This window comes from Eumetopias jubatus, unplaced genomic scaffold (assembly GCF_037043125.1).
Source record: "Eumetopias jubatus isolate StellerSeaLion01/CBP00866 unplaced genomic scaffold, mEumJub1_p1.0 scaffold_10, whole genome shotgun sequence".
NCBI lineage: Eukaryota > Metazoa > Chordata > Mammalia > Carnivora > Otariidae > Eumetopias > Eumetopias jubatus.
In genome coordinates, this window is record NW_028274816.1 from 28349183 (window position 1) to 28373545 (window position 24363).

Genomic DNA, 24363 nt, shown 5'->3' on the forward strand with positions numbered 1-24363 from the left:
TGAGCAGAAACTGAAGGGCAAATGCGCTATGGCGCTCCCTGACTCGTCTGACTTCTCTCTCCACACCTTGGAGCAAAGCAAGAATAGCACACCCGCCGGTGCCAAGAACCCAGTGTGCTCTTACGGCTACTGTCCCCATCTCCAAAGCCTTTGAAGGCGTGAAGATTTGCTACAGAAGAAAAACCCTAACTTGCGATGGGCTCAGCACCATTTATTCAGTAGGATTCTGGATCGTTTCTCAATCCAGACGAGGCGCCGGCTCACGCTGAGACATCACGGCTTCATCATGGCTGAGACGAAGAACCGTGGGAGGGAGTGCGGGCTGGAGGCCCTCAGGACTCGGAAGGCAAGCGGCAGTGAACAGAGGATGATGCCCAGAGGGTGCCATGCTGTCTCAGCTGTGGCTTCTGCGGGTCTGGATGTCCTCGTCCTAACCACAGCGCTGCCTTGTCTTACCTTAAAGGACTTTCCTGTTACTCCTGTATCCCTGTGTAGGATCATAACCGAGGCCTCACAGCGATCTGTTCTGATGCTGGCCCGAAGGGCTCTCCTACCACTTTTACAATCCTTTATCAGAGTGGATGTGAACAGACAATGTGTTCCAATGTAGCCAGTAAACTACCTTTCTGAGTAATAAGGTCCATGATCCCATAACCATGTAGTGTTGAGGATCAGGCCTTGGTTGCCATGAGCTTCCGACTATGTATTCGAGGACTGGATGGGGGACCCCAGGTGTGTCATTAGCTCATCTCAACCCTACAAAGTAGTGGTGTTCCTCGTACCATTTACAGACCAGAAAACAGAGGCTCCGAAAGCCCAGCTGTGGTCAAGGTCACACAGCTGGTACATGTCCAGGCAGGGACTGGCTCCCAGTCTTCGGAACGCTACCTGACCCTAAACCTGTCCATGTTACTCAGGACACCCAGACACACACACCCCAAAAGCAAACTGTGGGATTTACTGCTTTATTACTATGAAGTTTGGAATTTAAATTTTCCTAAGCAGTATAAAAAAAGAGTCTTTCAGAGTTTTCTTTGACAGAAAGAATTACTGAGGTGGGAGCACATCTTAAACTGACTTGAACTCTGGGAAGAGGAGAAAGGCTGAAGGGAAAAAAAATCCCTAATTCAGCAATAATACATGCTTACTTTCAGCCTGACCTTGTACCAGTTAAGTAGGAATCCCGTTCAGCAGGGAGAAGAGAGCAGGAGAGAAGCAGCAGCAGAACAAGAACCAAACTGCAGGGACTTGGCATTCCACCCACCCTCGGGAGCCTCCCTCCCCCGGTCTCGGGTACAAGGCCGACTCCAGAACAGGCCCCAGAAATTCAGCCCCGGGCTGGTTGTGCTCTTCCTTGGGGCCAGCTCGGGCAGGCCAGGACGTGCGGGCCTGGCCGGTGGCCTTCGCAGCAGAATAAAGGGAAGGCCAGTGGTGTCATCTTCACCAGCCTCTTGTAGGACCAACTTTTATTTTTATTTTTTTCAAGGACAAACTTTTAAAAGTAAAATGGATGAAACCACGTAAGGTCAAGAAACAAAGACAGAAATTCAACGTGGAAAAAAGACCTTGCTGGGAAACAGCTGATGAGAAACACCAGAAATATTTCACAGATGCACCAGAAGCTCACATTGTCAACAGGATTAAGCTGCTACTGATTTCCCGCCATGACATCAGGGTTTCATTTTGCTCAGCCTGAGATCTCGCTCGATTTCAAACTGCCTGTGGTCCACTCGGTCTAGAAAAGCCTTCCGTTCAATGTACCTAGAAGAAAATATAAAATGTTTGTCAGCAGACTCCTGTAGGAGAAAAACGTCTCCCCTGCACTGTCCCGCCCCCTGGGTGTGAACACCACCCCCCCAGGTGTCCACTTGACCCAGTGGGATCCCTGGGTTACAGCAAATACACACAGATTACCACAGCTGGTACCCAGAGTGATCACCCACGACTCGCCCAGTAACATCCAAACCACTCACGCTTGGTCTAAACAAGATGCTTCTGGCTCAGAGGTCACTGCAAGTAAAATGGAAAAGAGAAAGCAACCACCTATCCGGGTTTGGTGGCAGGAAAATGCCTTGTTTTGTAACAAGGTTTTAGGGACAGAAAGTCAAGCACGGGTTCAGTGGGGGGATCTGTTACACATCAGCTGGGCCACATTGGTCAAGCACTCAACATCTCAGAGCCTCTTTTTTTTTTTAAGATTTTATTTATTTATTTGACAGAGAGAGAGAGACAGGAGAGAGGGAACACAAGCAGGGGGAGTGGGAGAGGGAGAAGCAGGCTTCCCGCTGAGCAGGGAGCCTGATGTGGGGCGTGATCCCAGGACCCTGGGATCATGACCTGAGTCGAAGGCAGACGCTTAACGACTGAGCCACCCAGGCGTCCCTGAGCCTCATTTTTCTCAAGAGCAAAATAGTGATGCCGTATTTCCTGGTCTCAGTGGTGGGCGGAGACGGTGAGGGAGAGAAAGGTATGCATCCTGCATATCTATAGTACATGAAACTGAGAAAAGGTGCATCTGAAAATGGAAGAAACAGGGTCTCTTTTTTTTTTTAAGATTTTATTTGCTTATTTGAGAGAGAGCACGAGAGCACGTGAGAGCATGAGCAGGGGGAGAAGCAGATTCCCTGCTAAGCAGGGAGCCCGATGCTGGGCTCAATCCCAGGACTCCAGGATCATGACCTGAGCAGGAGGCAGACACTTAACCGACTGAGCCACTTGGGCGCCCGAAACAGTCTTTGTAGGAACTACTTGAAACAGTCTTTGTAGGAACTACTTTCTCGGGGTGCCGTGAAGCTCAAGTGGGCAGAGTGCTCACTTTAAAGGGATTTCACTGCCTTCGGCGCCCTCCTTCCTTCCCCCGCTCCTCTCCGGTGTCCTCTGCCCACTTGGGGCCAGAAGAGGCCTCCCTGAAGTTTCTCTAAGGGCATGAGAGCAAGAACAGCCGCCCACAGTACACCTACGGGGACCCTTAAAAGGTTGGTGCTGCTCGGCGGCCTAATGGGGGGCCAGGTTCAGCAGATGCGGCTTCCCCAGGCCCTCCCAGGCGGAATGGGAAGGAGGCGCAGGGCAGAAGCGGGAGGGGAAGGAGTGGCTAGCAGCTTAATGAGACAGGGCTGCATTTTAATGCACCTTCTTGCCCTAAAGCAGGCCGCATCTCACCCGGGGGAGGGGATCTCTGCTGCTAATTCATCTACTGAGAGAGCAAAACGGTCACTGAAAATAGGAGACATAATTGAATCTCTGCACTAATTTTTCTTGCGTTGCACTGTGTAAAATGTGCATCTGTCATTACAAGGTCATTATGTTAGCAGGCTCAGGAGCCCGTATGCCTTCACTGAGTCCGGGGCCTGCTTGCCGGCCTCACGCTGTGGCCCCCAGCCCCATGCCTTCCTGCAGAGGTGGAGGTGGCTCGGAGTTCAAACCCTGACTGCCACCACCTAGCTGTGTGATTCTGGATACACCACATAACTTTGCCAATTCTGTTTCCTCATCTGCCAAGAGAAGAAAGAAAAATGGCTCATCATCCCTACTCTGGAGGGCGGCAGGGTGGACTGAACGAAACAGTCCAAAAGTGCCTAGCAGAGCAGGCGCTCAAGAAAATAACAGCTAATGCTGTCACCCTCATCTGGGGAGGCCCAAGGACAACATATCCAAGAGGGGAGCGCAGTCAGGTCTCTTGATGGGTATTATCGGCGACTAGCTCAGGGATCAGGAGCTAAGCTGCTGCGTCTACACCGCCGACCAGAGGCCAGAATGGCTGGAAACGAACAGGTGGGCCTGCTCCTAGGTTTGACACAAGCCCATCGGGGCCAGGCCATCAGATTTAGAGGGTGAAACACAGGATGACCCCCGGCTAAATGTGAATTTCAGATTCCCTGGCAGACAGGAAAGCCACAGACACCGTGGACCCCCTTCTGATAAAGGGAGAAGACAAGGTGGACTACGGTGGGGAAGCAGACATGTGACGGAACACACCCGCCTTCCACCTATCGCCAAGGGGCCTGTGATTCTCCAGAGGGGACTGCTAACCAAAATTGACCAAAGGGCTCTGCCACACTACAGCCATCATTCTCCCCCACCTTAGTTTTCACCAGCCCTGGGTGAAGGCTGAGATGGGCAGCAGTATTTTGATAGCCCGAAATGGCCCTTGGAAGTTCAGCAGGAAAAAAAGGGTGCATCTTGGCTAGAGAGGAATTTAGGACGTGTTTCAAGAGCGCCATTACCCAATGCTCTCTGTCGGAGAGTGCCTGGAGGGAAGGAAGAGGAAGTACGTGGCTTTGAGTAGTTGTGGTCTTTCTTCTCGATTTTCCTCTAAAGAGGAAGTGATACTTAAATTAGGATGCTCGCGAAGCATGAAAGATGGCCTTGCAGGCTCCTGGAAGCAGTGCTAGGTCCAGCTGCATTTTAATGCACCTTCTTGCCCTAAAGCGGGCCTCGTCTACCTCCATGACCCCCAGGAGTCACGTTTTCAGCACCAGCACAACCTGGTGAGACTCTCAAGAGTGAAGCCGGGCTGGGCACTACCCAGGCAGGTGCGGGCAGAGCTCAGGTTAAGGGGAGGAGGATTCAGGCAGCCAAGAGGTGCGTATGTGCAGAATGCAACTGAATTCTGGAGGGCGACCCAGACAAAGGCCGTCAAGGTGCGCCTGGCGACTTCATTCCCCCATTCACAGCCATGTGTAGCTGCTAACAGGATCCAGCCAAGAGCTGGCCAGGAACAAAACTTCTATTGGACACGGACCACTCCCCTCCCCGAAAGACAGGAAAGGTGCCGAGGATGAGATGGGCTCTGATATTTACTATTTGTTTCACTTTGGACAAGATACTTAATTTCCGTGCCTTACTTTTCTTCTCTGTGAAACAGGAATAAAAATTATAGCAGCCCTCTGACAATGCAGTGATCCTGTGAGAAGTGCTCTGTAAACAATAAAACAAAGAACAGCTGAGCATTGAGGGGTTCTTGCTTCCCATTTCTGACCCGACTGTATCACTACAAAGCCTCAGACCCCGGGACAGCTGCAACAGGGGCCGAGACCAAATGCTCCGGGAGGAGCAAGGGTTTGTGGGGAAGGCCGCCTCCTCCGAGGTGGCCCAGGTAGCTGGCCTATTTAAAGCGAGCTCCAGAGAGTTTTCAGGCACCTTAAGTGGGTTACAGCCCCGGACACAACCACCAGCTGACAAGTGCAATGGTGCCTTTCTGGCCTGTGCCCAGCACTCCTGGGGACCCAGCCCGATTGGGCCCAGTCCCCGGGGAAGCTGGAGGTATGTGTGGGTGGGGGGGTCATCCCTTCCTGCTACTAGTGCTCTATGTGGCCCATTTACCCTCAAGGAAGCGGCTCTTTACTGTCATTAATAAAACACGCTAATAGCACCAAAACCTAAGGGACTTTCTAGCTTTTCCTTTCAGAACCAGGTTAGATACAACAGGTTCTGGCACCTTTTTGATCTTTCGACCCAAATTACTCTTCTGGTACCAAATGTTTGCGATCCAGGCCAACAAGGAGGGAGGGAAAGATGGAAGAACAGAGGAAAAGGGTAGAAAATGCTTCTAGGAGGTATGTTGGTACCTACTCCACAGGCAAATGAAGGATGCAAATGAAGGATGGCCATCCACCCAAAAAGTCAGAGGTCTTTGAGGCTGGGAGGGCCCAACAGGGGCACCCATCCTGGCCACAGCCCATGAGAGGCTGCCTGCCCCCTGGTCGGGGAAAGCGCAAAGGGAGGTGCGGGTACATGTGACGCCGGTACATGACTGAGGGCATTTCCAGCTGCGTTACTACTCTGTCCCCAGCGTCCAGTCGCCCAAGCAAGCACGCGGTGCCGCACAAACGCGACCGGGAACGCGGGTCAGCTCAGTGCCCAGCACCAGGAGGCAGTGGGCCATGGAGGCCGTCTCAAGATAAAGCCCTGTGATGGATTTAGTAAGGTAGGCCCTTTTCTGCCTGAGAGAAGCAAGCCGCCCAGTGTCGCACAAGCCCGCATCCCCTTCACCCCGTGGAAGAGTGTGCAACTTGTAAACCGCTTGAGGCCCAAAGTAGAAGAATGGTGATTTGAATGAAGCTTCTCCCCTGCTTTCCTCCCATCTCACCAGGTTTTGCTGGTGCTGAAAGCGTGACTCCTGGGGGTCATGGAGGTAGACTGTTTGGAGAAAAAATTATTTTCTCCGGGCTCTCTTGCACGTCTCTCCACATCACAAGCACACCTGCTTTCCAATCATGGTGCCCCCTGACCTTCGATTTGATTGCCAGCAGCAGCCAAGCCTGGGCCTGCAGTCCGCTCAGGCACGGTGCCCCCAGCCCTTCCCCAGGCCTGTTGGCCTCCGCCTCGGCTGACAGTGCCCGCTGCCGGGGAAGCCGTGTGCTCGGGGACGGGGCTGGAGGGAGCAGTGCTAAACGCTGCGCTGACCCAGGAGCCCGGGGCTCAGAGCGAGAGTTGTAACCCTTTGCTGTGCCGATGACTGACCATCTTGGGGACAGGTGTTTTAACCAACTCTGCTGCCTAGGCAGAGACATCATTCTGATGGACCTGATGTCATGCTCTTCTTTTCTGGGGGGCTGATTCTAGTCCTACTAGGTTCCAACACAAAGTCATTACTGTCTGGTGGCTAGTGGGTCGGCATTTGGACAGTGAGGTGGCTCTGCACCTGCTCTGGGCTGGGTCCTCTTCTAGGTGCTGGTGACAGGTGGTGAACCTGCCCCTTGTTGTTGGAGGCTCACCGTGTATGAAAGAGAACACGATGACACACTCCAACAAAGTGCTATGACTGACGGTTCCTCGGGTGGGGTTACTCTAGAGAGGGGCATCTGAGTCGAACCCTGAGTGACAAGAGCGAGTCATCATGGAGGAGGACCTGGAGGAGCCCTACAGAGGCTAGGCCGTCATGCGCGGGGGAGAAGGGGGTACGAGGTGGGCAGGAGACAGCTCAGGAAGGGCCTAGAATGCCAGTAAGGAGCTGAACACTGACTGCAAGTGCTCCTGGGGGGGGTCTTCCAGAAGGGAACAGAGGAAAAATAGTTTGTATTAAAAAAATCCTTTTAGCTACTGTAGGGGAGAACAGAGGGAAGGGGACAGACAGACCAAAGCAGGGAGTACGACAGGTGTACTGGAGGGGTGGCAGTGGGGCTGGACAGAGGGCATGGAATGAAGTATTTTATGACAGAACTGTCTACTGGGCTTTTGCATGTGAACTGAAAGAGAAAATCAAGGATAACTCCTAGGTTTTTCTTTTAACAGTTGGGTGGATGGTGATGGTGTCATTTTCTGAGAAGTCTGAGGAAGAAGACTTTATGGAAAGAAAGGCAAATATTTGATTTTGCATGTTAAGTTTGATGTGTGTCTAGGACATGCAAATGAAGGTGTCAACCCAACAGCTGATTTGGGAGTCTGAAGCTCAGTGGAATGGTCGGGCAAGGGAGAGCTTTTCTGGGAGTCATCAGCAGAATGTGGTACCTAAGCTGTGGAACTAGTGAGCTCTCCTGGGCGGGGTTGGTCTGCAGGCAATGGGAGGACAGACAGCTGCCCAGAGCTCAGTCCTGGGACTTTCCAAGTTTAAAAGCTGGGGAAAGGAAGAGGGACTAGCCAGGGAGGCCGGGAGGACATACCCCCAAGCTGTATCTGCCACCTTTGTGGAAAGTATTCCTGAAGGGTTGGCAGGAAGACACCAGGAGGGAATCTAAAGGAATCAGGCACCCAGCTTTCCGTCTGCAGTAATGCCCCTGACAGTGTGGTCAGTAACGGCAGATGGAAGAGAGAAGAGTGAGCACAGGACTCACTATATTTACAAACACACCAGATATCTCCTCTACCTAATTCTCATAAATGTGAGAGGTATAGTATACTACAGAGTTTCTACTTTATAGATGAAGACATGGGCTAGAACACATGGCAGGTTGGTAGCAGGATTTAAATTCAACTTCAATTCAGTTTTATTTTTTTAAAGATTAATTTGAAAGAGAGAGAGAGAGTGCGCTCCGTGCACTCGCACACAAATGAGTGGGGGTGGGGAGGGGCAGAGGGAGAGAGAATCTCTAGCAGACTCCCCACTGAGTGTGGAGCCTGACCTGGGGCTCGATCTCACAATCCTGAGATCATGACCTGAGCTGAAATCAAGAGGAGGACATCTAACCAACTGCACCACCTGGGCACCCCAGTTTCAATTCAGTTTTGTCATAAAATGTAACACACAAGATTAAAGTGAATAAAACGGGCAAGGCAAACACTCTGTCGTAAAGCAAGTGCTCATGTGGCCATGGCCAGATGAAGAAGTGGAAGGCTGGCAGCCCGGAGGAGGCCCCTGCATAAACTCTCCCACCAACGCCAGCCTGGCCAGGTGCGAGCTTGCCTGCCTTTGAAGTTTCCATGCCCTCAACATTTTGGTCTAGTTGTGCCTAATTTTGAACTTGACATAAATAGACTTATACCGTGAATTCTTCTGTGACTTGCTTCTTTCACAAAATAACTCAACAGATGCACTGCTTTTGCCCATCTTTGACCTTTATGTAAATGGGATCATACTGTGTGAACTTCTTGGTGTTACTATGTTATTGAAATTTACCCATGTTCATTCCCAAAATGGTGTCACTTAGGTTAAAGCCCCAAGTCAGTCAACCCAGACTTAATACCCAACCTCACTGCAGTTTCAACCCTCTAGGAATGTAACCTTTAACCGGTCAGTCAGGAATTCTCCGGTCAGCACCAATAAGGTTGTATGTCACATGGGCCTTCTTCATCCTCCAAAGGAAGAGGAGGTAATCCACCTACTAAAACCCTTTTGTCCCCAGACGGAGGTGACCTCACCTGAAATAATCCTTCTATTTATGACTTCCTTGTCCTGCCTTTAAAAACCTTTCCCTTTCTGTAGCCCTCTGGAGCTTCCCTCTACTTGGTAGACGGGATGCTGCCTGATTCATGAACCATTTAATACGATCTCCACACTTTGCCTGTTGCATTACTGGTAGATACTTGAGTTGTTTCCAGTTTGGGGATATTATGAAAACACTACCATTGAAATCCTCACACCTGTCTTTGGGGAACGCACAACGGAATTTCTGCTGGGAACACAGCTGGGGTGGGACTGCTGAGTCGCAGGGAGTAAGTGCAGCCTGGTGGTCAAGGCCAAGGGGGACATCCGAGCGTGAGCTGTCGTATCTCCCAGATGCACTGTTTCCATCATCATCAGGCAACCGTCTCTTCGTTTCTGGTCATGCTTTTTTTTGTCTCCAAGTCTGTTTTGTCTACTATCAGCTTTCTTCTGGTTCGTGGCTGCATGGCTTATCCTGTCACCCATCTTTTTTATTGTCACCAATTCTGCATCCCACTGTTTTGACGTGTGTCTTTTAACCGGTATATAGTTGTTTTTTGTTTTCTAATTCAATATGTCAATCTCTGTCCCTTCACTGGAGCGTTTAGTTTATTGACATTCAGTGAAAGTTCTGGTAAATTTTCTGCAAAGAATGTAGACAACGGATGTATCAGATACAGATTTTAGAACAGATCTGGTCCTGTGCCTGCAGTTTCTCCAGGTACCTCGTCTCCTTATGTGCATATTTTAAGATGGCAAACTTGCCTTTAAAATAACTGGACAAAAATAACCCAATATTGACCAATCTCCTTCAAATTCTATCCAATCTTTACAAGCGGAAAGATGTGTTAGCATTTACTGAACTGGAGTTACTATCAAAACATAAAAAGCATGACATAAGCTTTTATCTCAATCCAATCTTATTTTAATCAGGACTGCATAACAGGAATATTTTTACCATCATTTATGACTTGAATTCTTGGATAAGAGATCAATTTAAATTTGGTACTTGTGAAAAGGTCTTATAAATATATATATGGCAGAGGTCAATCAATATTCACAGGGAGCTCTTCTGAGATGTTATCAAATATGACTTTCCCCCCTTCTGGGTTTCAGCAAAGATCACTTTTATTCCAGGGGGATGCCTCTTGGGATTCTCCACATAGTCCCTCAGAGTAGCCCCTCCCGGTGATGCCTTTGTTGTTGCTGGCATCTGTGTAAGAGAATTTGGGGCCTGACCTGCCTCTGCCCAAACAGACCTTACAGGTTTGGTTCTTGTGCTTCTGTCAACACTGTGGCACTGGGCACACTTCTCTGGAGAAATCTTCTTGCCCTTCTTGACATTCCTGGTTTTGAACTTGGCTCTCCAATTATGTATGTGTTGGAAAGGCTCAGCCAGCAGCTGGTTGTCTTGCTCTCATCTCTAGAATTTTGATGCTACGGTCTAGTGATTCTCCACCCTGGCTGTGCATCAGAAGCACCTGAGGAGTGAGTTAAAGATACAAGTCTCTGTGACTCTCGATTCAGTGGCCCTGTATAGTAGTGGCCTTGTCTTCCCGACTCTGAAACCACCCCTACAAGACGATTCTCATGCTAAGCCAAGGTAAGAATCCGAGCTACAGCCTGTTCCCTGGACTAGACTAGGGGTTGGGCCCCTTTAATCTGCCTGCAAGAGTTAGGAAAGGCAAGTGAGTGGAGGTGTGGGGACGGGCACTAGAGAGGGAAGGTGAGAAGAGCCAGAGGCAGAGCAAAGAAGTCATCAGATTTGCCCTGGAAAAACACAATCAGATCGGTGGAATCATCGGGGGGGGGGGGGGGGAGTCTCAGAGAAGTGGGGAAAGCAGGGCGCTTAAAAGCTGCACGCCTATTAGTGGTTCCCGAACCCAGTTACGTGATTTTCCATTGCCTGAGAAGTCCTCATTGGGCAGATGGCCTTTTAATCTTGTTTTCTCTTCCAGTCTACATTTTATTAGCTCTGCCTTATCTTCAACAGCACCACTCCCTACTTTTTTAAGACCTCTATTAACTTGAGCAGAAGAAACAGTGTCCGCCCCACATAATCAATACCCAGAGGACCAATAAAGTGTCGCACACACTGGCAGGTCCCCTGCTGCCTTGGATCACCAGGCAAACGTGGAGAAGAGGAATGAGCTGTGAGCAACGAGAGCGGAGTCAAAGGTGGGGAGGTCTGGGGCAAACGTCAAAGGCCTTCTCTAGGTAACAGCGTCTCCTGTCTGGGCTTTATCCTGGGCCTTCCTCAGAGGACTCCGGCACTCCCACCTTGGTGCTGCAGCATTCCATCTTTGACGGAAGACTGATTCAGAAGTCTGATGGCTAACCAAGCTCATAAAGTCATTTAACAAAAAATTTTTTAAACATACTGATCAGCTTCTAGGTTAATTCAAATAATCTTGAAGCCCAATTTAGAAATGTGACCCAGAAAATCACCCCCTCACCTGTCTGTATTATAACTTAGCTTAGAAGCTGAATGACTACCACTTAATGCACACTTCTATGTGACAGGTGCTCTGCAAAGCACTTTATGTACTTCGTGTGCATTATGTGTATGCGTCATACATGTGTTACACGCATTATCTCATGAGATCCTCACACTTACCCCCAGCGTGGTATCATTAACCCCAATTCACAGGCAAAGGAGCTGAGTTTCAGAAATGCTGTGTGTGTTGCAGGGAGAGCCCTTCCTGGTGAAGGGCAGGGCGGGGAGGACCCAGACTGTCTGACAGCCACACGGCACTTCTTTTCACCGTTAGGGGCGGGGGGAGTGATGACCTTGAGCCATGGACCCTGTTAGCTTCTTAGCTCCTTCTGAGGTTCCTAAGTACTCACCAAACACTGCCTTTCTTGATATTCTTGACTACAGAGCCTATGGACATCCTCTTCCTACTCCAAAGTGAAGAGGAGGGGTGCAAGTGATAGCCAGGGTGCCGTGTGAGGGCCAGCATGTCATGTAGGTGGAAGCCCCAGCCCGGGCCACAATGACATGGACAAAAACAATCCACAGTAAGACGACAACATCTAGGCACTCTGTTGGCTCTGCTCTGGAAGCACTGCGCTGGTCTGGCTTCTCAGAAGACCAAATAATTCCGATCAGGACAAGGCGGATACAGCGAGCCAGATCTGACCACGTGACGAAACGAGGTGACTTAAAAGTTCCCGGGAGATGTCCGTTGTCATTCGGCGAGCTCGGCTTGGCAGACATGACTGGCCCCGCCCTGCCCACCCCCACCACCCCCAGTGTTCTTCTCACCCAGAGGACCGGTTCCACATTAGAACAGAGCTTCACCGACAAACAGACAAAATTTGCTTCACCAGGAGAAGTGCCTGCTTATTTAAACTGGGTGGCCTGTCTACAATAAACTTTTTCAGATTTTTTAGAATTTTCAGAGGAACAGAATCTACTAGTTCTTACCCCTCCTTCCCTCGATTATGGATGGCTAGTTCTTCACCAATGCCCTCTTCCTCCTTGAAGCTCTCCCAGTCCAATTTGGACTTCTCTAGGGTGCTCATCTTCTGCTTCTTGGCTCCAATTTTCCCCAAAAGGCTGCTCATGCCACTTGATCTTTTTAACCTAGAGAAAGTGAAAAAAATGAAACATGTAGCATGTAAAAACTCTTGATTGATATTTTTTTTCTGACTGGCACGGGGCTCCCTAGATTAGGGCTATTTATCTTAATGGAAACCATTTTTGTATTTAGGGTTCCTCCTGTCTGCTGTGGAGAACACTAGGTAGACCAGAATTCGAATGCACTTTTCCTGCCTAACGTCTCTGACTGCTCTAAGGACCTAGGAAAAGGAAATCCTAAAGCCCTCCGTATGCTCTGCAGGACAGGTCTCTGCTTGCAGGCAGGGAGAAGCACAGCATGATTCAGACACGGCTTTGGAATCACATGCCTACGTTCATATTCCAGCTCTAACTGTGTGACTTTAGGCTACTTAACCACATCTGCCCTGGCTATCATCTACCAAGTGAATAGGGACTCAAGAGGGCTCCAGTGTATCTTCTATGTCAAGTGCTTTATGATAGCACCTGGCACAGAGTAAAGGTGTAATAAATGTCAGCCACGCTGAGTCAGTCATCATTTGTGCCCTCAAACCCCAGGGAATGCTTGTAAGAGAAAGAGAAACAGATCCCAACACTGATGAACAAGAAGTCACAGTTATCTTAAAAGGACTCTTAAGATCAGTTTCCTTTTCGACTCCTGTGAGTCAGAACCCTGGATTTTCCTAGGAGGTGGAGAACATTCCTCACCCTGAAAGGAGGGAATATACAGCCTGTGTTCTCCTTGCTGGTGACACGACTGTGGACTATGGGAGAAACCCCACATGCCCAAGGTCAAGTCTTAGCAGGTCACATGTTTCCAGTCATTGTTAAACGCAGGACAAAAAATAAGGAAAACAGAATGCAGCTAGTTAGTAAGAAGGTGGTATTAGGGGAAAGAACTATGGAAGGGACATGGCCCTTGGTCTCTTTATGAAACTAAAATACGTCGTATACCACCACGCAGGAAACTGGAAGTTACTTCCTGTCTTCCTGGGAAATGTAAGAGAGTCAAACGTGTACAATTTCTGTGAGCTAAAATCACAAGGCCTCCTGATAACATCAACAGTAATACCTTTCACTTGCCTACAATGCTCATTCTCCAGGTGCTTTATTCACTATTTTCTCATCTTCCTCTCACAATGGCCTGTGAAGGAGGACCACCGAGTCTCCGAATAGGGGGAAGAGCCTTCAAGAGGATCTAGTGTCACACTAACCCTTCTGAAACCCAGCTCCCTGCAGCACAGGGCCAGTGAAGGATGCCCCATTCCTGCCCCAGAATGACCAGACAGGCCGGTGTCCAAACTGAACACAAGACTTTCAGGTTGAACCATGACCCTCCACACCCTTGTCTATTCATGTTGGTCGGGAGGATGTTAGCTTCACTGTTGCGGTCATTTCCCACCACATGCTGTTAGTTTAACATTGACTCAGAATAGGCTGGGCAGGCATCATCATCCTCATTTTGAGTTGGACAAATAAACAGAGTTCAGAGAGGTTAAATGACACAACAAAGGTCAAGCCAATAGAAAACGCAGAACCAGGCCAAAGCAAGGTCTTTCTGACTCCCAGTGTGGTGCCCTGTGCTGTCTCACGACTAAGCTGAGAACTTACTTGAGATATTTTCTCACAGCTATTTACCTTCCAGTTTGCTTAAGAATTTTCCACACAGCTTTGAGCTTTCAATTCCCATCTTCTAAAAATTCTTTTCTAGATAACTCACTTCCTACAACAATCTCTCATCAAAACATGCACACACGCACACATGCGTGCACACACACGTTCAGGCTGTATTTACCAGGAGCAGAGCATGAGTGAGGATACAGAGACTTAGCATGTGTCCCCAGTTCTCACCATCATATCCTCCAACCTGGGGAACTGCGGTCTCTTCACCGGCCCCCTGACTTCTGTTCTGTCCCACTCTCACCTGCTCCACCTTGGCATCTATTCAATACACTGTCATCAGGGTGAGTTTTCTAGAACAGAAAGCTTATCATGTCTTTCTACTTCAATGTCTCTTCCCCGACCCCTTATTGCTCTTACAGGAAGACACGCTCCTTACCCTGAAAGGTCTTCCTGCTCTCCCCTCACCACATCTACCCTTGCCATCTAAGCTCCAACCATACGGTCCTGAACCTACAGTTCATCTCCCATTCATCTGGTCTTGTCTCAGCTTCGAGACCCTGCCCCAATCTCTGGATGAGATGCCTCCTGGTGGTGTTTCTAGCGCGCCCAGTCCTTCTCCCATTACGGCACCGATCCTTCCCATAGCAGACGCTCGAGGACTCTTGATTCCAGCTGCCACCATACTGGTCAGGTCTCAGCAAGCTCAGAGTCAGTGACGACAACATCCACCAAAAGCACACACCTCGAGGCTTTCCTCTGCTGCCTGCAGGGGCTCCTCTGACCCTGCTTATGTGTCAGAAGCACTGCCTGGCCGTATGATGGGAGTTCATGCCATTGGGGCCACCCTCATGGAGGACAGGGGCTGTGGCCACATGGCCCAGCCTCCTGTCCTCACACAGGCAATTCTAGGAGGTCCTCTGAATGCTTCTCAGAAGTTCTGGTGGCAAGGAGCCCTTGCAGGCCTGGAAACACACTCTTATACTGCCTTTCCCTCCTTCCCCATCTCATTCCCTCTACCTCCTCACTCCTACTTCCCGAGGACGGTTTCCCAATGACTGACCTACGCTAACAGACTTATCCAAGGTTCTGCTTTGAAGGGAATCTAACAAAGATGCTTAGGAGCAACACTATTTTCCTGTGTGTGCTCTATCTCTCTGAGGGTACTTAAGCTCTGGGTCCCCAAATCTCTCTACATCACATGGACTGAGTTCTACAAACAGTAGGAACTCAATAAAGGTCACCTGGATCACAGAAACAAGGAGAGGGAGAGAATCAGATCTCTGCAGTTTAAATGAAGGGTGTTCAGAACACTTTTAAATTGGGGGATCCTAAGGGGTGTAATTTCCATTTGCATTCATTCACCAATCAGCTCTTTATTGAATTTCTGCTTTTACCTGGGCAGCCCCCTACGCTCTATACACCATCTCTCACTCTCAGCCTCTAGGTCTGACGGTATTCCCAAATTATACCATCTTTTTGACAAATCACTTTGAGAAGCCTAAGAAAATGATCTTTTGCTGCAGAGCAGTGAAGAGAGTTCCAGAACGGTAAAAAGCCATAATTGCCCTTCGCCTTGTCCACGCTAATGAGCAGCAAGTTGTCACCAGTGCTCAGATGCTTTAAGGAAAAGCTTCCAGGTCTGCCTTCATTGGATCATGAACATGGTTTGTGATTTCACAACCTGACAGTCTCAAAAGCAAAATTACCTGTCTTGTATTTGAGGCTAAATCAAAGTGAATGACACATTTACAGCAGCAGCCAAAACACGCAGAGGCTCATCATGACGGAGAGCCCTTTCTTCCTGGAACCTGGCAGGTGGGGTCCCTGAGGGCTTTCGAGAGCTCACACTCACCACCCCCTACACACGGGGCTTCCATGGCACAAGCCTGGCATCAAGCCACCACAGCTTTCTGCAGAGCACATTTACCGTGACCTTGGCCCTGTCTCTGCCGCGAAGGTTCATCAATCAGGCAGGCAGGAAAGCCTCGGCTTCTGGGCAAGGGTAGCTGGCCCTTTGCTGGGACAGAGTACTTCCGAGAGCGCCGCCGCGGTGCCGAGAGCGGCCAGCAAGGACGGAGTCCATCAGCACCGGCCTCCCACAGGCCTTCGGCAGCTGTGAAAAGGGGGAGGTCAGAATTCCCGTGGAGAACGCCCTGCTCTCAGCAGGAACTGGTGCACTTTCAGGTACCACATCAACATAACCATAGATTTCTCTATCTTCTGGATCCTAAGCCATAAGGGCAAGGTACTACCAGAGAGTTGGCTTTGACAGACCACCCCGTCCCCCTAGCCACGGATTTTCTGGCCTTGGGTCTAAAGTGTGGTGAGCTGTGTCACAGAAGACCACAGTATTTCATTCAGGAGACTCTTCATCCACCTGTTGCAAGGCAAAGTCCAAAGAAATGCACCATTCACTTGCCCATTGGCAGTTACACCCACAACGTTATACTCAGACATGTCCAGCACGTTGTTGCCTACAGGTTTCCAATATAACAATGGCATTTCAACCACCTCTTCCTGAATGTTGCAGTCCTCGACTGACTTAACTACTGTAAGTTCGATGTAAAGACTAAGCCTGTCCAAGTGGCATGGGCTCTGCTCGCCTCTGCTCTAAGCAGCAGGTTTTTAGGCCATAAGACAGCATGGCTGAGGGCAGTAGGCTCCTACCAAGCCTTTCTTTTTTTTTTAAGATTTTATTTATTTGAGAGAGAGAGAGAACAAGCAGGGGGAAGGACAGAGGGCGAAGCAGACTTCCTGCTGAGCAGGAAGCCCGATGCGGGGCTCGATCCTAGGGATCCTCGAGATCATGACCTGAGCCGAAGGCAGATGCTCACTGACTAAGCCATTCAGGTGCCCCAAGCCTTTCTTTCTTACACATTCTGTCTAGTCATCCCTCAATAAGCAATTACCTTCAATTTCCTTTCCACGGCACGCAGCCCAATGTCCTGTGCTGACACTAGACACCAATGAAGACCTCACACGCAAAGATTCAGAAACTCAGAAAAAGTAAAGGGGACAAAAAGGCAAAATGAAAGTCATCTTTTTCCTTTCTGAATTCAAAGTTTACGATAATTTGCTAAAACTTCTTCTGCCTCTCTTTAGCACCAGAAATATAAGTTTAACAAAATTCACTGCAGCTAAATAAATGATAAACTCTATCCTGTAGAGTCTGTCAGAAAGGTATTATAATAAGTTGTTTTCTTTGTTCCAGCCCCGTAAGCACGGACTCAGATCTACCCAACCAATTTGTTTTGTAGCCACCATCAAGACACTCTGGAGCCTGCTGTTTATTTACAAGAGGTGCTGGAAAGGAGCCGGGAAAAGAACTTAAGTGGAAATAGAGAGGAGGACAGGACGCCACAATTGGCTGTGAAGGAAATGTGGGCACATCTTTCCCCGCGATCTTTTAAAAATTGGCCTCAGGCACCCAGCCGGCCCACAGAATAGAATTTTAGGTTTCGGAGTGAATTTAGAGTCAGTCATTCATCGTATTCCTCCAACAGATTACTGAGAAATTACTGTATCCCAGACACTGTGCTTGGAACTGGGGACACACACATACATAATGTATAATCTCTGGCTTCAAGGAGACAATGTAAAAGAGGAGATCCTCATACATGCAAACTGTAACTGTAGACTGTGAGGCCACAAAAGAGGAACCATCTGAGAGGCTGTTTAATTCAACCTCCTTATTTTACAGCTGAGTTAACTAAGATCCAAGAAGGTTAAGAAACCTGCCCAAGTTTCCAAGAGGAGACGTGGGACTAGTACTCAGTGCTTTTGACCTCCAGTCTGTCTTTTCCACTGGAGTTGGGGATCGCTTCCGTACTTCAACTTCTATCATTGCTAATTTGGGAGGGGGGCATTCTTACTTTCCCTGTTGTCCTGCTCCCTGTACACAGAGCCCATGGCTTACTCATTCTTGCCTCACAGTGTGGTACAAAGCCTCGCTATGCTACATGTTTAAAGAACTAAATCGCCATGATTTGACAATGGGCTTATCCAAATGATTTTTTTCTCATAACAGAAAGAGGCAACACTGCACTTGAACCGACAGGCCAGAAAAGGTAGCTGCAAAAGTAGACCAGCAAGGATAGAGTCAACACATGTACAAGGAAGCACTACTGACCTTTACTTAGAACTTGAACACACAGAGCCCGGCTCCACTAGGCCTTCTGTCTCGTAACTTGCATAACCACTAAAATGCAAATTATTTGGAACAAAGATTCTTTGGCACAGATATGCAGTTTCCTTAGTATTTGTCATCTGTTTACAAGGCAGGAGTGGATTTTTTTTGTAGCTCACACATGGACTACTTTCCAGAGCCATACAAGGGTCTGGAATTGGCATGGTACTCCCTGAGAAATGGAAAGATATTTTACGTTGATAATTCTTCAGTGAGAGTTGTCTGCTTGGAACCACTGTTCTCTTTCAGACCTTCTTTGGATTTAGCTGAAATCTGTAAGAATGAAAAGTAAAGCCCTAATCCCTGGACCAGTTTCACCCCTTACCTGTACAAATCTCTAAGCAGTCTCCCCAAAGCCCAAGACCAGACCACTCAGGGAAATGGCTTGGAAGCCAGCAGGGAGAGTTTAAATCGCGTTTACTTCCCAACATTGTGCTGGCAGTATTCTATGGGACACTGGGCTCAGGAAAATAGAACATCAGAAGTCAGACAAGAAGTTTCAATGATCTTAAGTATTTTGTGGCTGAAAAATTGTCAGTACTCTTGAATCTATTATTAACATTGATAAAGTGCCAGCCCCCCCCCAAGTGGCATCTCTCAGCAAAAGGTGACATAAAGGCCAGCAAATGGTAGCAGCTTCAGTGTTTATACAAATAGCAAGAGAGATCTGCCACTCAATTCTGTTGCTCTTCCACCAGTCCAAGAATGAAGTACACTTAGGTCTGTCTGGTATTTTTTTTTTTTTTAAGATTTTATTTATTTATTTATTTAGTGAGTAAGGGAAGGGGCAGAGAGAGAGGGAGAGAGAGAATTTTTTTAATTATGTTAATCACCATACATTACATTAGTTTTTGATGTAGTGTTCCATGATTCATTGTTTGCATGTAACACCCAATGCTCCATGCAGAATGTGCCCTCTTTAATACCCACCACCAGGCTAACCCATCCCCCCACCCCCCTCCCCGCTAGAACCCTCAGTTTGTTTTTCAGAGTCCACAGTCACTCATGGTTCGTCTGGGAGAGAGAGAATCTTAAGGGGGCTCCACGCCCAGCGTGGATCCCGACACGGGACTCGATCCCACGACCGTGAGATCATGACCTGGGCCGAAATCAAGAGTCGGATGCTTAACCGACTGAGCCACCCAGATGCCCCAAGTCTGTCTGATTTGATTTCAGCAGCACTACATCTTTAAAACATGTCTCTGAAACAAACCTGATTATTCTGGTGGCACAGTCTTGGATTTTCATCTCTTCTGAAACAATGTATTACAGAAAGCCCTTTCAAGCTCTTGTCTGTGAAGCACAGAGGTGGCTTGTGCCCTGCTCTGGCCTCTCAGCTGATGCTGGAAGCCCAATCACTCTAGCTCACTTGGTTCTACGGAAATGGACAGCTCTTCCGGGAGAGGACGCACCATCCATTCACAGTAAGCCATGAACTGCTCTCCTCTACCCGCACCGTCTCCTGGTCTCTATTGTAATCAAGGCCATTCATCTTGAGACAAGTAACTGGGATTAAGAGCTCTGCAGTGACAATGAAAAGGACGTTTTATTCTGGGGCAAGCTTTTTTCCTGGGATCTGCTAGACAGTGTTTATTAGCATCACACTCCAAGGGAAAGTTAATGTCCCTTTTCTCTGTGACAAATAGTCCCTCTACTGGTCTATTGTGCTGCTGAAACCAGCCAGTTCAGTGGGCTGGGGAGTCTTGCCACAAAGGGCCACTGTTTGTTTTTTTTATTGTTGCTTGTTTTTATTAATTGCCTAGTGCAGTCCTTTCAAAGAAGGTCAAAGTTAGACAAGTGTTTGGGAGGAATGGGTCCCTCCCCCCGCCCTTCCTTGGTGCCTGCAGGCACCTGCAGTGCTTGGTTCACACGTGTAATGCAGAGAGAAACCTTCAGGGAAACGCACAAGGCCTTGTACTACCAGCTGGGCAAGTGTGAGCTTGAACTTGAGCATTCATTCCATTCTGGCTTCTGAGGGGTGGGCTATGGCAGAACTCAGCACAAGAACTCTGGTGTGGTCTGGCAGAAATTTCCAACTTTCTAGTTTGAAAAATGTCACGCTGACAGAAAACTTGAAAGCAGAAACAACTATTATCTGAATGCCCTTTGCTTAGATTTGCTCATTATTAACATTTTGCCACATTTGCGCTCCCTCCCCCCTCCTCTCTCTATTTAAATGTTCTTTTTTGGAGGTGTGAAACCACTTTGAAGTAAGTTGCAGACATCATGCCACTTCACCTCTAAGTACTTGGGTACGTGATGCCTAAGGGCATTCTCCTACATCAACACAACACCTCACACTGCACCCAAGAACTGTAACATTGTTACAATGGTGTCGTCTAAAGTCCCTGTTCACATTCCCCTCAATGCCTCTCCAGATGGCCTTGACCATTGTCCCATGCCCTCCTTCCAGGCACTACATCTGACATTTCCTTAGCCTCCTTTACTTTTTATTTTTTATTTATTAAAGATTTTATTTATTTATTTAACAGAGAGAGACACAGCAAAAGAGGGAACACAAGCAGGGGGAGTGGGAGAGGGAGAAGCAGACTTCCTGCAGAGCAGGGAGCCCGATGCGGGGCTCGATCCCAGGACTCTGGGATCATGACCTGAGCCGAAGGCAGACGCTTAATGACTGAGCCACCCAGGCGCCAACCCCCCCCCCCTTACTTTTTAATCTAGCACAGTCTCCTGCCTATTCTTTTGTTTGTTTGATTTTTGGTCTTTGATGACATTGCCAGTTTTTGGAGTCCAGGCTGGTGGTCTTAATGGAATATTGCTCGTTTAAGATTTGTCTGTTTCTTGTGCCAAGTAGGCAGGTAGGTGAGGCTGGGTACTGCTTACTGCACCACCACACAGCGATGGGCGGAGGGCCGGGCCCGCCTGGGGCATGATGCTCGGTGTGGTCTGCTGGGGGCGGTGCTGTCAGAGCTCTTACTTGTAAAGGTATACTCTCCTCTCTGTAATGAATTTGTAATTAATGTGTAATACGTAGGCTAATACTCCCGGGACATTCAGGAAGTTCTGACTGCTACTTATTTCTGGTATCTCACTCTATAGATGCCCTGGCAATGTCTCAGGACAGACTGAGGTGGAAAAAGTGAAGGATCCTATCTGAAGGACAAATATTTAGGAAATCTCAAAGGGATCATAAAGCTCTGGCTATAAGAAAGTCTCTAAAAAGTGAAAGAGCAGTAGCTAGAGAAAAGGCCAAGGGTTATAGGATTGTCAGCGGAGTCCTAGATTGGACAGGCCAATGGTGAGTCCAGCGGTCTCTGGCCAACATGGAAGCATTCACTCAGATCCCAGATACTCTCCTCAAGGGCCTGGGGGCCTGCTATGGCTAAGGGTTAAGTGACAGAAGTCGGTGGCAAAAAAAAAACCCTTTTGGCCGGCTCATGAGACCTCTAGGAAATGATACTCCTGAATTTCCCTTCTCTTTTGTTCCACTCCCCTGTGGTTTCATCTCACTCCCTGTGAAAGAGATAATGCCACATCCCTTCCTGCCTCTGCCCCAGCCATTTCCTTCCTTACACTATTCCCATGGTGGGGATCACGGCAGAGCGGGGAAGGGCCTCCATCATTTTATAGCAGCTGGGGAGTGAAGAAGGCCTGGCTCTCCAAAGTGGGAACCTTTAGTTTATTGGGAATGGGGACTGTGCTGGGGAGGGGGGTGCGTTCCCCTGAGGTGCAAACTGCTGTTGCTTTAATTTGTAGGATCGGGCACAGCTGGGAAGAATAATTTATTGACCAACACAAATAGACCATTTACAGTTCTGAGGCAGAATTTTAAAGGAATTATTAAATACAGCTTCTAATGGAGCCCATAATGGCATTTTTCTTTATGCAGTTGAGCCTGGGAGCTCAACTGAGGAGGGCACAGCTTGTTTTCCAGATACTGGTTCCATAGGGGCTCCCAACCAATAGCAGCCACAGAAGCAAAGAAGAGAAGAGGCAGAATCAGGACCCGGCTGCTAATAGTCGGTGCCCTCTCTAAAGGAGAGCCTTGTTGGCTTTCTCCTGGGACAGTGCTAAGCCAGTGTGGGTCTGCGGACCACCTGCCTGGTCTGAGGGCAGGAGCCACACTCACGTGGATCACTCCCACCAGGAAACATAGCTGAGCAAACAGGACATCTCTCAAACCAGCCGCTGTGAGAAGCAAAGCACAGGGCACAGAAGATAAATGTGCCTCAATTATGGCTTGTTTGGCTAATTGCTGATTAGGGACTTGGCATGCTTTCTCAAACTGCAGCATTCTGCTTTTTCTGTGACTTTCAGCTTTCTCTTTCTCCCAGGCAGGTCTCTATCTGCTCAAGCAAATGTCAGGATTGTCAACATAAAATAAATGTTATATTCCTGGGCACCTCCCAGGCTGAGATCGGGTTAAAGTTTCAGGATGTGGGGGTGTCGTCAGTCAGACCAGAAATATTCCTTTCGTTTTACATCATGGAGACTTCATGGAACATGAGTCACACCTTTGCTCCTTTCTAGACATGGCTAGGCACACGAACCACACGGCTTTAAATGAAACTCATCTGCATTGGCTACCATACATCTTGCAAAATGACTCCTCCTCCATTCCAAACTTCTCACTCCTCCTAAGAAGCATGCTATATTCCAAATGAGAGGGTATGGAAGTTGGACACGGCTGGGATTCCTGACACCTCAAAGTTCTGTCTGGGAGTGTGCTTTATGGTCCTTGCACTCAATGAGGCTGAAGTGGTAAAAAAAGGTCATTTCTCAGCACCTGGCACTCCTGCTTGGGGCCCTGATTCCCAATCTCTCTCACAATGGTGTCTGCATCATTGCTCGCTCACTCTGTAGCTAGGGTATCTTCTGGAGCCTCCTAGAAGCTGTAATCCTGCTAACCTCAACGGGCAACTCAAAGAGGCTTAGACTCCAACCTCCCTACCTCCCCGGGGCTGCTCCCACCTGTCCTCAAAAAGCTGGGGCACACCAGCATCAGCATCAGCGGCTTCCCTGTCACGGCACCCTCCCAATCCAGCATTTAGGAGCCTTTGGGAAGCAATTACCTGCACGGGGCGATCAAAAGTAGGGGGCTGTTTCAGCCTGAGCCCATGAGGTCACTTTGCTAAGGCAGAGCAGTGGATTTCAACAAAGAGAAATGCCCGTTCCCACGGAGTTTGGTAGAGAAAGCAGAAAACTTTCTTTTTACTGCACGCAGGAAATGGTTTTCATAGACGCTAACCACAGCTGGGCAATCTGTACAACCACAACATAGTTTCTCTTTAATAAATGGAAGATTTTTACCCATTGCATCACTAACCACCAAAAAGAATTCCTACCCTCCATCTCAGGCAAGAGAAAGCGTAAGTTGAATCTCTTTCCTTTATCTGCCAGCCAAGGGTTGCTAGAGCAGCTTTTTCATTCAGAAATGAGGCTTGTTCTACAAGGTTCCTATCACCCAACCCTACTCATTCATGAGTGATACACGAACCCTGAACAAATTCCGTTTTTTCGTGTTCTGGGGTTCCCTCACAGCATGTGCCTTTACGACCACGATCCACCATGGGTCATGGCCAAAAGGTTTGAAAAAGGTGCTTTAGCAATTGCTGGCTGAGAGATGAGGGTCTGCTGAAACAGGGCTGGCCAACCCTGCCATGAAGAGATGGTTAGAGGGAATTAAATAAAACAAGACTGCAGCTCTGACCCGTAGCCCCTTGACCCCAAGCCAGCAGAGGAGCCTGTGAGTCTGTGCCCCACTCCTGGGACAGGCGTTGGGGGAATGGGGACAGACAGTGGCTTCATGATGCCTTTCCTGTCCCTGTAAGGCTCAGCTGGTCATTCAGCAGAAGGCGTGCGCGCATTCAGCATTCTCACTGCCCAGCTGAAGGAAGGAGGCTTGGAGCTAGGAAACACTGACACTCTCACCTGACTCCTGCAGCTCAAACAAAACCAAGCAAGCACAACATAACAGAACCCCAAAACTATGCAGCTGTACTGGGGAAGAGGTTTCCTCTAAGAGTGAAGATAATGGAGACAATAACTCAAATAATAGAAGCTACTAAATTTACTCGGATTTTGAAAGAGTGCTGGAAAATCTGATGGCCAATCACTTCTTATTCTCAGCTAATACTTTTTAAAATCACCCGACTGAGATATAATTCACATACTAAAGAATTCACCCATTTAAAGTATGCAAGTCAGTGGTGCTTAGTATATTCAGTGGTG

At 48.5% G+C, this 24363-nt stretch overlaps 1 protein-coding gene across 1 annotated transcript in view; it reads right to left on the reverse strand.

The window, feature by feature from the left end:
* Positions 1-951: 951 nt before the first annotated feature.
* Positions 952-24363, reverse strand: part of CFDP1 (chromatin remodeling protein CFDP1) — a 127382-nt gene continuing 103970 nt past the window's right edge. Inside the window, exons 6-7 of the mRNA XM_028096809.2 lie at positions 12231-12389; positions 952-1761 (exon numbers count right to left, since the gene is read on the reverse strand). Of these exons, the coding sequence (XP_027952610.1) occupies positions 1671-1761; positions 12231-12389 (250 nt within the window). The 3' untranslated portion in view covers positions 952-1670. The remainder of the gene's footprint in view (positions 1762-12230; positions 12390-24363) is intronic.